Source organism: Castor canadensis, chromosome 10 (genome assembly GCF_047511655.1).
Source record: "Castor canadensis chromosome 10, mCasCan1.hap1v2, whole genome shotgun sequence".
NCBI lineage: Eukaryota > Metazoa > Chordata > Mammalia > Rodentia > Castoridae > Castor > Castor canadensis.
Genome location: NC_133395.1, coordinates 121,659,368 through 121,677,462, shown reverse-complemented (window position 1 = coordinate 121,677,462; position 18,095 = coordinate 121,659,368). Strand labels below are relative to the sequence as shown.

The 18,095-nt window shown below is 38.6% G+C and overlaps 1 protein-coding gene across 4 annotated transcripts in view; it reads right to left on the bottom strand.

Moving 5' to 3' along the window:
- Positions 1-3,039: 3,039 nt before the first annotated feature.
- The window catches only part of Synpr (synaptoporin), a 300,697-nt gene continuing 285,641 nt past the window's right edge, over positions 3,040-18,095 (bottom strand). For all 4 annotated transcript variants that reach the window (XM_074044116.1, XM_074044119.1, XM_074044117.1 and 1 more), the window contains 2 exons: positions 10,775-10,966; positions 3,040-4,732 (listed from right to left, as the gene is read on the bottom strand). In XM_074044116.1, coding sequence (XP_073900217.1) covers positions 4,475-4,732; positions 10,775-10,966 — 450 coding nt within the window. In that variant the 3' untranslated portion in view covers positions 3,040-4,474. The remainder of the gene's footprint in view (positions 4,733-10,774; positions 10,967-18,095) is intronic.

Genomic DNA, 18,095 nt, shown 5'->3' with positions numbered 1-18,095 from the left:
CTTGTCTCAAGGTCAGCTTCTGGAGGAACTCAACTTGGATATTCAGTTTCAAGTAGGGATAGTCGCTTCTACCTTATGCTGGGCTGTTGAGAGGATCAAATGAAATGAAGGTTGTTAGGACTTTAGAACAGCACAGAGGGCTCCATTTAAATGAAGACTTATTCTTCTGCCAGTATTAAGACCCATGAGCCAGTCTAAGTTATTGCAGAATGCTAACAACTAGCGCAGGTCACCATTTTCTTATTCTGGGGCCTCTGGCATCTCAGGCTGTGCCCATCCTCCTCCAACCATCTTGTTCCCTTTCATTTTGTCCTATTTTATTTCCTCCTCCACATCTACCACTATTTGAATTTATCTTATTTCTTTATCTACATATGTCCTGTTTGCCAAGCACTGGGCTGTAAAACCAATGAGCATTAGATTCTTCAAATCTAATCTGTCAGGATTTATATCCCTAACTCCTAGAACAGAGCTTTTTACATGGAAGGAGCTCCGTAAATAACTGTTGAATAAATTGATAAAATAATCTATTTTCAGCATTCCTTTGTATAGGAAGTTGCAAAAATATGATAGTACATAGATTCCCATGAACCCTTCACCCAGCTTTCTCCAATGTGACAACGAACATAACTGTAGTACGTTATCAAATCCAGACAATTGACGATGGATCTTTTCAAAGTGAAAATTGAATCATGTCCTTGTCCTATTGCAGTCCCATGACTACCCACTTTACTTAGAATAATACGTTTCTTGTGTCCTTCAAGACTTCCTATAATCTGGCTCTTCCAAACTCTGCAGCCTCAACTCCTGACTCCCCTTGCATGTCCCAGCCCCAATATTTTTTTCTTAGCAGTCATTCAAAGAAATTGGCTAGTCTCCCACCTTAGGATCTCAGATACAGACTCTCCTCAGCCTGAATTGTTCTCTCCAGGACTGACTACTCCCTCTTCTTCATGTCTCAGCTTAAAAGTCACCTTCCCAGACAGGCTGTCACTGACCTCTGCATTCCACTCTTTCCTGTCCTTGTCCCTTGTCTATTTCCTTCATAGATTCAATCAAGATTAATTCTGATACATTTGGTTTGTTTATTTGTCTGTAGTTTGACTCTTCCAATCTTGAATGTCAGCTCCAAAGATGCCAGGGTGTGTATTTTCTTATTTCAGTATAGTTACAGGTTTGACATAAAAATTCAGGCTTAATAGGTTTGGAGTAGATTTCTATTTCAACATTTAGTTCAACCCTGTACGGACAGATCACTGAATTGACAGCTATACAGTTCATTAACCCTGTCCATGTATAACCAGGTCATTTCTTGTCACTACCCTATAAGGTGGGATTATCTGTAGTCCTGCGATATTGTACCTTGACCACTACAGTAGGTGGTTTGAAACCTTATGTTGCCTTTCCTTGGTAAGACTAATTTGAACTTCAGCTTGAAGGATATTTTCAGCTCATGCTGGAATGACCTCCCTCATACATGCACATTCCAGGGCTTCCTCAAATTCACTGTCCCCAGGAATGAGGGACAGGGCTGTTGTGATAGGACTCATGCCAATCCCTGTCTCCTAGTCCAGTGCATGGTAGATGTTAGGGTTCAAGGTTATTTCTCTGAAACTCTAGAAATGTGTTTGGTATACTGGCAAGTGACACCTGGAAATGGGGAAAAGTTGCCACCTGTATAGGGAAACCCCATTAATGAGAGTTACAGGTAGGTAGAGGAAAGCTCCACTTCCTATTTGTTTTTTTGTTTTTTTTTTTTTGACTTTCACATCATACTCTTTAATTACGTATCACTGGTGGCAGTTGCCACAATTATCTTGAAAAGAGTTCTGGTCTTGATGTCTTCTGGCTGCTCTTTCCTTCACATGATCTCTCATTACAAACACTTCCTATTTGTTGATGGAAAATCCCAGAACCATTCTGAACATTACTCAGAGATCCTGATGGAACTGAGCTCCTCCTGCTGTCACCAGCAACAGAAACATGCTGTTTTCCCTCCTCCCTTCCTGACTCATTCTCCCCAGTTCCTCACTCATGTCTCTTGAAATCACCTACCAAACAAACTGCTTGCACTCAAGTCCTTGTCTCAGGCTCTTCTTTCAGAGGAAGTCACACCCAGACAGTCCCTCCTGTGTGCTAGAAGCTACTCTAATTCATTTATAGAGCTTAACTTTTTCATCCTGATATCAATCCTTTGAAACAGTACCATTGTCCCCATGTAGAGATGGAGTAACCAAATGACTGAGAAGTATCTTGCCAAAGGCATTTGTTGACCTACCCACACCACCCTCTCACTTCCCCCATTGTTGAAAGTGGCCCCTCAGGATGTCGTTTTCTTTTGACCTCTTCCATCTCACCCTCTAAACTGCAGCCCCTGAGAACTTTCAAAATGCTAATCTCATTGTGATCCTCCTCTGCTTACAGATCCTTCAGTGCCTTCCCTTAGTTTCCTTAGACTAAAGATAGAATTCCTAATTACGGCCTCCAGGAAGCTTTCACCCATGCACCTGTCAGCAGACACATGTCCTGCATAGTACCCTTTGCTCATTATGTGCCAGAAACTGATCCCTCATGCCCCCTACCAACCACGAGAGCACTTTTCCAGGCTTTGCTCTGCCTGGGACATGCTTCCTTCTCCCTCTGTCCTTGTTAAGTCTTGTATAATATTCAGGTCTGAAGTTCCTTGACTTCTCCCTCATTAGCTCAAATCTCTCTAGAAGATGTTCTCATGGAATCCTGGGCCTCTGTTGCATACAGTGTAATTAGGGCATGATCATTTTAAGGTAGGTCTGTCCTAACAGAATGTAAGCTTCTTGATGTAGAGTATGTTTCTGCTTTTGCTCACCATTGAATCCCCAGTGACTTGAACAGTGATGGATGCATAGGAGGTGCTAGAATGGTGGAAGGACTGAATGAACAACACTGGGCTCAGACAATAAGGAAAGGGAAGAGATTGATGGCACTATATTTAACACTTGTTCTTTCATTTCTGCAGCCAGCCAGGTTCCCTCATCATAATTTTTCATTGCTCAACCAGCATTATATGCAATAACTTTATTAAGGTCAAATAGGTATCACAATACAGATTTATCCAACAGGATCAAGAAACTGGTTACAGATATCATCTAAGACACAAGGCTGTTTTGTGTTAAAATGCTTCCAACATCACAGATTACACAAAGAGTTTGTACATTGATAACTTTTATCTGGAAATGCAGAAGCTTAGTGTGTCCTTCCCATTGGTCCCTGGTGTTCCAATTGAGTTACAACAAAGAAGCAAAGATTGGCATTTTCTTGATAATGAATACATTCTGGGGAATAAGTTCATGAGATCCTTTTTGGGCTAGAGAGTGGCTCATGGAAGCCATTTTTTACTTTATGTGTTACACTCAAATCAGAATAGTAATTCTGTTGAACTGTGACTTGAAAATTTTTAATAATCGGATTGAGGAACACATTGGCTCTATAAATAAATAGGATTTAAATGTTTGGCTGGCCATGCAGTCTACAGAATATCCTTTCTAGATAAATACTTCAACACAGCAGCATCTTAAATGTTATATTTAAGTCTGCATCTCCAGTATTCTAAGAAAACACCATTCTACAAGCACAGAATTATTGGGCCTTGTTAATCAATGGTCCACAGGAAAAGAGCCACAAAACACCATAGAAAGTTACACAAATGTAAATATTTAGCTAAGTAAATAGGATAAATATTGGGCAATTACCATACACAACACTGTCTACTAATAGGGAAAAAACCCCTCAAACCTTAGTTATAATGCATTAGGAACTTGGCTAAAGCCAAAGAGACAAATTTGCAAGGTATACAAAGTAGTGAATATATTTCTTTAAACATCCAATTAACAAATTCATGGTGCAAACTGGAAACTCTTTGTAAGTATACTAAAATGTTTATTGTGTGAGAAAATGCTTACTCATGCACTAACTCATATGAACATTGATTCATCAAGTAAAAAAAATACAGAGTAATTATCTAAAGCAAATAGAGACTTGCAGTTCTACAGAATCTAAAACTAAAAAATAATACATGCATGCTGTGATACACCAAATTGTCTTCTAGGAATCATTAAAATGTCTTTTGCATCAAAATGCATAGGAAAACTCAATGCTTTCCAACTTACTTTATGCATATTACATACTAGAGACTTTAAGCTACAAAATGCTTCTACTATCTCAATACACATACAAAATGACCATAAAAGTATCTATGTATATAGCAAGGTACTCTCCAATTAGCCATCTGTGATAAATAATACATCTCCACATGTCATCTCATCTCTAAGTACCATTTATCACGACCCAGGCCTTTCTGCTTTAATGAGGACTATAGACCTCTGATTTATATTCAACATTCTCTGCATTAATAATTGATTGAAACTCTTAAAAATTCTTCTACCACTGGAATGGAAAGTGGCAAGGCAATAACCAGAAGACTGCAAATGCTATTGTATTAAATCTGATTCGTAAAGGAAGTGGGGCCAGTAGGCTGTTGGCCAAACTCATCAGAGGATGGCTCCAAACTTGCCTGCTGGCTATACCCACCACTTGATCCATAGCTATCTTGGTTGTACCCGCCTTGATTATAGCTGCTTGAGTGCTTCTCCATTGGGTCCGAAAGATACCTCTGTCCTGAGGAATGCCAGCCAGTCTCCTTGAAAACAAACCATATGTTTCCAGCCCAGAGGATAAAGTTCAAGAACCCAAAGACCTGAAGGAGAATCAGAGCAAAAAAGTTGAGTCTAGACAGAAACCTTAGACAAACTCAGGTTCAGAAAAATCCTTCACAGTACAAAAAGTCACTTTTCACTTCAATATTGAGGCTTATTTCAGTTTTTCACTTGCAAGCACTATTTGATTTAGAATATCTGGTCTCTATTGAATGCTTGTTCCATCTCAGGCACTTTAAGAATGGCTTTATATGTGCTGATTCTCCAAGTCTATGAGGACAGCACCATTATATGTTCATAGTAAAGATGTATAAACTGAAGTTCAACAAGAATACAAATCTGGTCTAAGGTTGCATGACTCAGTAAGTAGTAGAGCTGTGATTCAAACTTTTTTCTGTCTGACTTCATAGCCTTAGCCCTCAAGCCATCAGTATCTCCCAAATGAGGTACTCATCGTATATAAGATTGTCTTCAGGTAATATAGGGTTGAATATTTTCACTTTAATAATGGTGCATTAACTTGTAAGGTTACCATCTCTTTATGGCTAGAGATATTTCTTATCCATTTTTTGTAATGATATAGAGATAATTAGTTGATTTAAAATAATACACAGATAGCACAAACATGATAGCAGCTATGGAGTTTCTCAATAGCTATACTTTCTGGATCTCTCACATTCAGAAGTGAAGGTTAAAGCCAGACTGTGAATGAACTGCAGGTTTCCAAGAGGTATGAAAGGCTTTCTCAAGAACTAGATGTAAGGCTTTCTTAAAATTCTTCTACTCTCCAGAAGGGTGTCAGTGAGGCAGAGGATTGGGAGTTTGCTTCCCAAGGCCCAACTGCTTGATGGAAGCAGTTTGTTACTGGAAGAGACCCAAACCAAGTCCCTATTACATGGCTTGCCCTGCAGCCCTTTCCAAGGCTGCTTGGCTGACTTGGGAATTAGCCACAGGGAGTCTGGTTTTACAATCCATAGGAGACAGATAACAATAGTATGACATAAAGCTGTGATAACATTAAAATATATTTAGTCATAACTCTAGCATACACTGGCCAATTAAAATTAACTTAGGCAATGGCCAGAATTCTGGAGTAGGGTGCTGGGAGTCCCTTGCTGGGTCAAAATTTATCCCTTGGGTTCTGGATGGTTGGGTAGTCTGGAGTGCGTGTGTGTAGGGATTCTGGTATAATCAAGACAATGGGCCTTGAGGGTTTGGAACTGGGACACTGACTAAAGTATGTCAGTATTTCAGCAGCAGGTGGATCATAGCACCATGTGCTAACAGAATGTTAGTCTTGGGGTAATATAGAGCTTTAATTAGAGTAACCTGTGCACTGTACTTTCTCTATATGACCTTGGACAAGGCATTTTGCCCCTACACCTCAGAGCTTGTTTTTTTATATGGAATGAAGATAATATTTCTTTCCATTGGGAGGATTAAAGTGGATGTGTACAAAGTAGATGGTACTGGGCACATTTAGTAAACACTAGTAAAGTATGCACTGAATCTTGGAATCATTTTCTTTTTGGGGGGCAGTACTGGGGTTTGAAGTCAAAGCCTTATGCTTGTTGGGCAGACACTCTATCACTTAAGCCATTCCATCAGCCCTGTTTACGTTAGTTATTTTTGAGATAGGATCTCACTTTATGCCTTGGCAGGCCTAGATCATGATTCTCCTACTTGTGCTTCCCTGCACAGCTGGGATAACAGGTGCATATCATGGCACCCAGCCACTGGTTGAGATGGGGCCTCACAAACTCTTTTGCCCATGCTGGCCTTGAATCGTGATCCCCTCAATCTCTGTCTCCCAGGTAGCTGGGATTACCTGCGTGAGCAACCACACCTAGCTAATTTTCTAGAATATTTCCATGAATTATATGCTACTGATTTTTTTGCTGCTGCATAAATTGAAGTGGGCTTTGACAGTGAGGTTACATTCTTGAGAGATGACAATTGCCAAAATGGTGTTAAGTAGGCCCCCAACTGATCTAATTGAAGATTGGTTTAGGGAGACCTTCCCAGCTCTCTCTTTTCCTCCCTACCTTTCTTCCTTTTTCCTGTTCCAATCTCTTTTCTTCCTTCAACATTAGTTGACAATCTTGTGCCACTGGGCTACTTGTTACAAGAGATACAAAGCTTAAATAAGGTGTAATAGTTGCTCAATCAAAATGAATTAGGCAATTACTAACATTTTTCTAATTTATACATAAGACATTTTAACCATGTGCTCAGTAACTAGGATGTACTCTCAAGGGGAGATCTTGATTGAATTGTGCCTTTGTAAGTATATATCAATAGATGGGTACAAAAATTATCAAAGAATCTTTGATATGAAGAGATGACTGTCCAAGGCTGTAATTTTATCTGTTTCCTACCTCTTGACCTCTCCTTTCCCCTTGCTGCTAGTCAGGTTTTTAAAAGGGATACTCAAGAAAACTAGACATCAGGAAAATGTAACTTAAAAGTAAGAACATAAACAGGGCATCTCAATGGGCGTATTTCAGGTGCACTAGTTTCTTATGTCCCTGTCATCACAGAGGCATCACAGTTCCCTTGGCTGACACAGTTTAGGAGTATATGAGTCCTTGAGTCTTTTCTTGCCATTTTATCTGGGAAGAATTGAGGGAAGAATTTTGATTGAAGCTCAGACATGGGAATGACAGAAAGATAGAGTCTGTGCATAGCATAGGAAAGGATTCCATCCAGCAGATGGAATGTAGAATATACAAAAAGATTGATCAAGTTTTCCTGGAGTGAAGCTGCAGAAGCAGCAGCAGACATTATGGATGAGGCAGTTATGCTCAGTGAACCTTTCATCAAAGTTAGGAGATTAAAAACATTCTTTACTCTCTTTCCCCACTTTGGGCTATATGACATTTAAAACTTAAATGCATTTTTTTTGGTGATGGTCCAGGGGTTTGAACTCAGGGCTTCTCACTGGCTTAGGGAGGTACTTTACCACTTGAGCTATAACTCCCACACTTTTTACTCTGGTTATTTTTGAGATAGGGTCTTGCTTTTTGCCCAGGCTGGCCTGGATTGTGATCTTTCTATTTTAAGTTTCCTACCATAGTTGGGATGACAGGCACATGCCACCATGCCTGGCCTTCTCCCCAATTGGCTTGGGGGTCCTATGAACATTTTTGCACAGGCAGACATTGAACCTTTATTCTCCCAATCTCAGCCTCCTAAGAATGTAGTATTACAGGCTTGAGCCACCAGTGCTTGGCTATGAGTTCATTTTTTGTAGCAGCTTTCAGTTGGCCTTTCTTGAGTCTTTGCCACATTCTGGGCACCTTGTTGAATATTTTCCATGGATTATCTTACTGAATTCTTTCAACAATCTTGTTGAAAGACTATAACTTCTGTAATTATCTCCATTTTACAAATGATGAAGCTAAGTTTTAGAGAGCTGAAATAATTTGTCTATGGGAGTTGATTATCACATAGTGGTGGCAGGATTCAAACTCTGGAAGACTCACTCCTGTACTGTGCCTTTAACCATTTTGACTGGGAACAGCATTAGAAGAGCTTGGCTCTACTTCAGCTAGGCCACTGCTATAACTAAATCAGGAAACATTACCAATGTCTCTGAGCCTCAGAGACTTTGTAACATCTGCATATAGATCACCTGTCTTTCAGGGTTAATGTCAAATTACAGATGCCAAAGTGTTTTGACAAAAGTAAATTTGTTACCAGGGCAGAAAATATGATTATTATTTCCTGACCCATTTGCGTGTAGAGGTCACCTATTGTGGGGTATATCTAACACCTTCTCTAAAGCTTGCAATTGGCCTGGTAGAGTGAGCCATGTTTTCACTACACATTTTCCCTACTTCCAGCTACCGCTGATGAGACTAAAGTGGACACCTGAGTGAAGGTGGGCTAATTGAGATTCTGTCTACCAGACATTTGGAATTAGACTTGTGTCATTTTGGCATGTGTAAGCTATGTTTCTTTAAAAGGACATATAAACTTAGAAATAGTAAAGTGGTTATTTTCTGCTCTGTGTAAAAGAAAAAAATTAAATTCTAAGAGAGAATAGTGTAATAGACATTATCTTTCAACAGAAAAACACAGAGATAGTGAAAGACAGAAAAAGAGGCAAAGATAAGAGATAGAAGATAGGAACTGCCTAGTTTCTTGACTGCTTTCCAGTCCCTGGCCCTGTCATCCACCCTGGGAAGGCATATTTCTGATGTTTTTCCAATTATTTTCAGTTTTGTATAAGCTAGCTCAATATTACTTGAAGGAAGGCAAGTTTATAATTTAAAAAATTATGTTTTTGGCTAATTAGTATACTTTCCCCTGATTTTGGTAATACAAATCTGGTTTCCTTTGCAGAGCCAAAGTTTTAGTCAGTTGGCTTGAGCGCTCTCTTGGAACTTTGCAACCTGAGCAGAGAAATGCAAGGTTAGGTAAACCTTCCCAGCATTGGCACCTCAGACCATTCTTTGGTATCTGGCACCTAGAACCTTGTTTTTACTCTAGATTTTGCCATTTCTTATTTCTTCAAGTCTCATCAGGTTCATGAGCTACTTGATATTTTTCCAAGGACAACTTTTTTTTCTTGATGAAATTAGAGTCAGTTTCTCTTATTTGCAATCAAACATTTGAAAGACTGCAGACATTGATACCAGAAGTGAAGTCCAGAGAACAGACTTTAGGGATGGGAGGATCGTTTTGCCTAAGCCAGTTTGAATTGACTTTGCTGTTACGGGGAACTAAAAGACTCTTAACTGATATGGATACAAGATTATATCACCACTAGATCTGCTCCTAATATATATCACATGATTTGGTTTCAATCTATACCTCGTTTTGGTTTCAGGAGACAAAACACACTATTCATCATTCATAATTCCCATCTTTTAGTCTAAAATTTATTAGCAACATCAGAAGTAGAATTCAAAGGATCATGCCAAATGACATAGTTTATTGGGAGACTGGTTATTAAACTAATAAAGATATCAAGCAATTTAATCTTTGCTCTCTTAGATTTTGAGATCAAAGTTACAATTACTTTCATTAAATTATGTCTATGAACAAGTTATAGAGGCATCTATGTAAACCAGTGTACTCCTTCAAGTAGTCACCAGAAGGTGTGTTCAACAATAAATAAAAATTATTGTGAGCCCCTAATGCTTAGTGTATTTCCATGGTTACTGTCTCACCAAGCCAGGGTGCACAGTGGAACCATCAGGAGCAGAGTAGCAGCCCTTTCCACCTTTGTAAGTGCCTTCCCAGATTGAATTTCAGAAAGCTGTAGAAACACAGGTTAACCTTGAAGCAAAGATAAATATTTTTTAGGGTTTGCTAAAGAATGTTGTTCCTTTAGCAAACACTTCGATAAATGCTGCCTTTTGTTGCCATTATAGTTTATGTCTCTTTCAGGCACAGCTTCTTTCTTTGGAGTAACACAAGTTCGCCCACTTATAAATTTAAGAATTCAATTTAGCATCGCTACTGTCAGTTTTCCTCCTTTTCTGTAAGAACCATACACTTGATGACAATATTTGACTTTGTTCAACTAATATAGTGCATGTTTTCTGGAACCATCAAGTAACTAAACCAGGAGTTTGGAGAAGATAAAAAAAATTACCATTAACTATTGCAAGTACTTTTTCATGTCATATATTTCCTTTTGTACCCTACTAAGTCTGCATATTTATATGCAATCAATTGTGTGTATTCTAACTAGGTGCTGTTTAAATGTTTTGCTCCCAGGAAACTTTTGTGCCGTCAAATATTCCTTTTAACTTCTGGCAGACTTCAGACTTAACATTTAGGTTTTATATCTGCTCTGGCTTAGAGTTTTGACTTGACTGTCATCTAAGCTGATGCTGCTAATGTCTGCTGGGTTTTTACCAAGAACTCTGTAATTGGTGGCATTGAAGTATATGGACAATGAAAACTCAAAGGCCAAAAGATCATGCTGCCCTTGGAGTGAAATATTACCTTTTTTAGATTGCCCTAGATTTAGAGGTAGAAATTTCCAAGATGGCTTTGTAGATGTTTTCTTATTCATTGACTGGCAAACAAAGATTTGGGAGGCCGAACATAGATAAAAATTTACTTACCACAGACGTATTCAAGCTGGACATGACGGGGCTATGGACAGCCATACATTTGTTGGATGGCTGTTTGCAAGCTGACATCAGTAACAAAACTTCCTTGGGATCTGTTGCAACTTTGACATCAGACAGTCCTTTCGCCCAAGCAGATGAACCCACCAACCACAAGAATGAAAAGACTACGGTGACAATGAAGTCCTGCAGGAACAAAGATAAAACAGGAAAGGAAAATGGGGTGAGTTCCAGACACAAATCAATTCGTTTATACAACCTCTTGGTTTGGCTTTTGCAAAAATCCCAAGATCCCTAGCATCAGGACCAGGAAAAACAAGCTGAAAAACAAATAAAAGAAAGTTGTATGAAATTGTGTTTATAATGACATAAATAATAATACATGTATTGAATGCTTCCTATGTCTCAGGAATGATGCCAAAGACTTCATAATCCTCATGTAATGATTCCTAGAACATCTCTGTGAGAGGAGTTGCACATGGAAAGCTGAGGGAATAGTTGAGATGCCACAGACAGTGATAGCTCCTGAGTCCAAGCTCTTAACTACTATGCTGTGATGAGTTCAAGAATTTAGAGATATTTGCCAATTGGTAAAGACTCTTGGGGTTGGGAATGGTGACTCACACCTGAATCCATCTACACAGAAGGTAGAGATCAGGAGGGTCACAGTTCAAAGCAAGCCCAGGCAAAAAGTTAGTGAGACTCCATCTCAGATTATAAGCTCATGTGTTAGCATGTACCTGTGATCCCAGTTACACAGGAAGCCTAGGTAGAAGGATTGTAGTCCAGTACAGCCCCAGGCAAAATTCATGAGAACCTATCTGAAAAATAATTAAAGCAAAAAGAGCTAGAGGCATGGCTTAAGTGGCAGATTACCTGACTAGCAAGTGGAGGCCCTGAGTTCAAACCCCAGTATCACCCAGAATATAAAAAGACTCTTGGATGGTGGCAATATTCATTTCTTCACCCACTTGTTAATTTTTTTAAAAAAATTTCTTTTTCTTTTTTTTTTTTTGCTATTGGTCAGGACCCTGCTTGTTAATTTAACAAACCTATGTAATAGCTATTTTATGCCTGGACCTGTGTTATGTAGAAGACAATAGCTATAATGTTTTGTGCCTACTCTGAGTAAGAAGTTTTATATAAAATTAACTTTACAATAATCATGTTAGTATTTTTAATTCCCATTTTAAAGGTGAGAGAACTGAGACCCTGGGAAGCTTAGGTATAAGGCAACAGAAAATAACAGAACCAGAATCCAAATCCAGGTCTGTCTGACTCTGAAAACTTCATGCTATGTGTTCATTGTTATCAAATAGAATCTCTATGATATAAGTGGATGACCATTTTAAAGAAACATCTCCAAATTTCTGGTAGGGGCTACTTCTCATATCCTCTTTGGTGGTTCAAAGAGGGGTGGCAGTTAGGAAACACCATGCAAGACTTAAGCATACCAGGTTCAAATGTAGTAGGACAAATTTTCAGATTTACTGTATTTATATTTGACTACTGCAAAAATGTTATGTGTTGCTTACCTAAAATAATAAACACATCAATCTGGAAAAGCAATTAGTAAGTTTGATGCATATTCAGAAAAAGGCTATTTTTTTATTTTAAACAATGAGTCCCCCATGTACTAAGTTTTCTTGGTCTGTGTTTCTTTCCTACCCAAGATCATGGAGTTTCTGCCTTGCCTATGTTGTCATGTCCTCATGGTGGGACTGAGTGACTTTTCATCGAGACTGAATGACCTGCACTGGGGGACCTCTTATACTCCAGTGATGCTGTTTGTACCTGGAGTTCTTTAGGTGTGAACTTTGTGGTGAATGTTCTGGAGGGTTTCACAAGTTACAATGGCTACATTTTCTGAGGAACCAGCCCCTTTTTATCCAGTGGTGGTTGTAAATTGTGTAACTCATTAGTTTACCTTTCCATGTTGGCTCTAGAATATTTAGGGCCAATTCATGACTTATTCTCAGAGCTTTTAGGACATGAGTAGTTTGGAGACGTTTTTCTAAAATGGTCATCCCTTTCTGCCGTACAGGTTTTGTTTGATAAGGACAAAGGAGCTCCTTTCTGCTGCCCACCTAGCAAGTAGTTTCCTTGCTTTGTTTTCTGTCCCTATCCTTCTGGCTCATTCTTGCCTTCTCATTTTTAATTAGTTCCATTCCATCTTGAGTTTTATACATACTTATAAGTTAAGTCCTTTTTGGAATAAGGAAGAGGAGTAAACAAAGAAGCAAAACAAATACAATAGCTATAGCTGTCTCAAAATTAATATGATCATTTGGAATAAAGAAACTCTAGTGATTGTTTTGAATTTGAAATGGGGGAATTGTTACAAACAAACAAACCATATTGACTATGTCAAATCACAATGTTCTATTCATGTCCAATTGCTGCCTTATTTCATTCTTTATTTTTTAAGCCACACAAATTGATTATCTTATGTTTCTGGATATCGGAAGTCCAAAGTATGTGTCACGAAGCTAAAATAAAGGTATTGGTAGGCCTTTCTGTGGTCTCTAGGGGAAAATCCATTTTCCTACTTTTCCTAGTTTTTAGAGGTTGCTCACTTTCATGGGACCCTGGCCTTCCTCCATATTCAAAACAGTCTGTTTGAAGGCCAGTCTGTTCCTTCTCACATTGTGTCAGTCTGACACTAACTCACTCTTCTACTTCCCTTTATTCTTCTTTAAGGGTCCTTGTGATTATATTGGGTTCATCCAAATAATTCAGGGCATCACTATTTTAACATTACCTCATCAACAACCTTAGTTCTGTCTGTAATTTTAGTCCCTCCTTTCCATGCAACGTTTCAAGAATTAGGATGAGGGCTTCTTTGCAGAGCCATTATTCCACCTACATTGTTGGAAATGTTTTGAATCTGAGGATTAGTTGGAGGAAAATTGACATTTTCACAATGTTATATCTTCCAATTCATGAACATAAGGTACCTTATTTCATTCATTCACTCACACATTCAAATAGTAAGTTTGAGTAATATGCCAAAGTTTTGAGCAAAGTCTTATGGAAGATAAAAAACATGCAAAACAAGATTCTGTATTTTGCTATTACATATTTGTTAGGGCTCATAGTTAACCATACAATTCCAACTATGCAACAGTATCTATCATTATTTATACTCATTGTAATTAGAAACAGAGTTGTTAAAAGGCCAGTAGATAGTGGAATAGGAATAAAATTCTATGAAGACCTCTCAGTTGGAAACTGGAGAAAATTATATCAAAATTTTTAGATTTATTTGTTCAAATAATAATACCTAACATTTATTTAGCACTAAGCATTATTCTAAGTTCAATTGTATTAGGTCATTTAATCCTGACAAATACCACTGTGAAATGCATGCTAATTCTGTTCTCATTTTGTGTTTGTGGAAACAGATGTGCCCAAAGTCATGAACTAGTAGGTGGAGGAGCCAGGAGTCTAAGCCCCGCCATCTGCCTCCCGGCCTGTGTGCTTGACTACTCTATAATGCTTTTCATGCCTTCTTTAAGGAATGATGATCTTCCTATTTTAAACAAGTACACTGCTAAATTTATATATGAAAAATAGTAGTGAAGCATTTTCTGTAAAGAAACTTCATGATTGATTTCAAGGATCTATGTCATTGGATTAAATATGGTGTTTTTAGAAGGCTGATCCAACCTTTTGTCTCCTAGTACCATCTTGTAAAGCAGGACCTGTATAAATTATCCCTTAAGTGAGTTAAAAGCTCAGACTCTGTCATCAGACAGATCTGGGTTTGAATCCTTGATTTCATACATATTAACTTTGTGTCCTTAGTCAGTTTTCTAGACCACTTGAAGCCTCAGTTTGCCTCTCTGTAAATTGAGATAATGGTATCTGTTTCATGGGATGGTTGTGAAGATCAAATAAGATTTTTTTATAAGATTATAAGTAAAATGCTTATCACTGCCTGGGAAATAGCGAATATAAACTTTAATAATCACCAATAAATGCAATAATAAGATCATCAACAACAATATAAATACCATGATGATTTGGAGCAGGAACTTACACATTCAGACATCTGTCTTAAGTCATTTATGTCTATAGAAGTGGCAAGACGCAGATTTTGAACAAGGTTGTAAACGTCAACATTTATAAATGATTTAAAAATTGGAAGCCAGCTATATATCTGATGACAGGACAATGAATGTGCAACCATTAAAAATAATGCTGTAGAACATTATTTGTTGACATCCATCTACTCCCAGCACAGTGGGTAGAGTAATTCTATTTAATGTAAATTATTCACTGCTCAAAGACTGCCAATCACTCCCACCTTCCTGAGAATAAAAACCAAAGGCCATACAGAGGCTCATGAGGGACCATGAGCTGGCCTGCTCTTACTACCTGTCTGACTTCCATTCCTGCCCTGCAGCCTCATAGGCTTTCTGGCCGTTGCTTGAACCCACCAAGAACACTGGCAACTCAGAGGTTTTAACTGGGACATTCCCCTCCCCATCTATGCACATGGCTCACTCTCTTCCTAAGTCTCTGCTTAGATGTCACCGGGCCCAGATGCTTTCTTTCTAACCACACATCCATAGCACTCCCCAAACCAGTCTCCTATCCTCCTTTTCTAGTTTTAATTTTCTCAGTTTCCCTTTACCAAGTGGTATATTTTTTACTTGCTTTTTTCATCATCTCTATCTTCTCCATCCAAAAGGTAAGTATCTCATGGGAAGAGTTTTATTCACGATGACACATAGCAGGTGCTCAGTAAATAGTCATTAAACGAATGAACACAAGGGAAAATGTTTCTGATAGACTAAAGTGGAAGAGTTAGTAGTCTGTGATCAGAAGACTTCCAAATTCTTCATGTCCTGTGGGGCAGAATCTACGGCAGGACATGCTGGTGTAAATGGAATTTATTAAAAGTTAGGGAAGGGAAATACAAAACGGAGCATGGTGGGGCCCAGGTGGAGTCTGGAAGCAAGAGCATGCTTCCTTTCTGCAGGAGCTTTTAAAACTTATGCTGACCCATGGGACGGGAGGAACCAGGTGATTCCCATCCAATAATCAATGAGTGGGAAGAGCATGGGCAGCCCTCCGGCTAGGTGAAGGCAGTCTGAGCCATCCCTGGGCAAGGCATGGGCAACCTACACACACACAATATCAAGTCATATATTTTTTATGAGTCCCAAACTTTCCCTAATTCTAAGCTACCTCAGAAGTAGCAGGGTTGAAACCTGCACATGTGGGGCCAGACACATTCCTACCTGAGGGCCTTTGCACTTGATATTCCTCGGTACAGAATTCCTTCCTTATCCCTCAGAGATGCATGACTTACTTTTTCACCTTAACAGGTCCTCATTACTGGTCACCTTCCCTTTTTCTGTGTGTTTGTCTCTCTCCCTTTTTTTGGTACTGGGTTTGAACTCAGGGTCTTGCACTTTATAGGCAGGCACTCTACCACTTGAGCCATACCCCCAACACTCCCTTTATCTCTATTTCCTGATTTTTTTTCTTTGTTTAGCACTGTTCACAGTTTGAAAATATGTTTCCTTGTTTGTCTTTCTCCCATGCCAGCTCCAGGGCAGGGACTTTGTCCACCTTGCTCATTGTTGAGACTGGCAGAAATAGTGCCATTAATGTTTGTTGAGTGAGAGAATCAATGAATGAATATGAAAAAACAAAATAGTTGCAATCCCATTTTTTTTTTTTGGTGGGACTGGAGTTTGATTTTAGAGCTTCACACTTGCAAAGCATGTGCCACACCTCCAGTCCAGTTTGTTCTGGTTATTTTGGAGGTGGGGTTGCATGCACTATTTGCCCAGGCAGGCCTTGAACCATGGCCTCTCCAAGTAGGTAGGATTCCCAGGCATGAGCCACTGGCACCCTGGTCTCAGTCCCAATCTTGTAAAACATTTTATTTTTATGTGTTTAACATTGTCTAAGAATTTAGGGTTATAGATGATTTTTACTTTGTATTACATAAGTTTGTGTACTTGCCATGTAGCCAAGGTTGGCTTCAACTTGCAATCCTTCTGCTTCACTCTCCTGACTGCTGGGATTACAGGTATGCACCAGTCTGCCCAGTTTGCTTGTATATATTAAAGCATATTTTATAATTAGGCCTAATAAAAATAGTATGTCAATGTGATCAAGGCACTAACCATTCATTAAATGAATGGCTGTCCCAAATAGAACTTCACATGGCCCTATTTGTCCTTACAGCAGCATCAGGATTTATAGTTAGATTAAATAATAGATATCATTAGAACTGAGAATATTTGTAACTAAGGGTTTTAAAAAGTAAACTCAAGCCAGGCTTTCTATTACCCAAAAGAGCATGAAGATGGGGAGACCATATCAAAAATACCAGCTAAACAGTATATTAGCTTGAATTTTTTTTTTCTTTTGGCTTCAAGCATAAACATTAGTTTGAGGCTCACTTGCAGAGAGTAAGACATGGGAGTAAATATTTGACCCTACTTTTCTCTCATTCTCCAAATTCCTGCTGATCCTCCCCACTGGCCCAAACTAGCTGGAAGGCAGGAGGCAGGAAGCTCTCAGAAGAGACCTATACAGGTCACCTCCTGGGCCCAGAGGAGATCAGAGGGATCCTGAATGATTTTTCACATTTCCCAAGTACTTCCTAGCTTCCTATATCCTAGGCCTTTGGCTCGGCCTCTACAGACATCATTAACCTTATAATTTAGCTATTTATATTTGCCCTGTTTTACTTATGGGGAAATTGAAGCACAGACAGATTAAATGCCTCATTCATAATTAATACTTGGCTTGACTCATAGCATATCATGAGCTTTCTGAAAATGTGGAAGAACATATGCTCTTTGATGTATTTTATGTGGATAGTTACTTTAATTGATGTTCTGTTAATTCTGGTCAGTTTAGTACAACCTAACCAGTTTTGATTTTATCAACATACCTCCTGTGTTATTGTTTAATATTTCATTTAAGGCAAATATGCTTTCTACACAAATAAGGTTAACTTAGAAAGAAATTTTACATGTACTGTAAATGTTAAACCTATAGCTTCCCATAAATCAGAGAAGATTGCAAACATAAATGTTATACAATAAAAATAAAACATCTTAAATTTTAGCTAGAGATGTTTGTCCAAGGCACTGGAGCCTCGGATCTTTATAAAACCAGGAGATTAACACCTGTTAAAGAGGTGGTAATGACATTTACTAGCAAAGCCTAATCAAAAGGCTTGAAATTAAATTGAATAGGAAATGGCTTTCTCATTTATGTTATTGACTGCCAGGTTAATGGATGTGCCTAAAACCATTTTCTGCACCAGGAAAGGTAAGTGGCT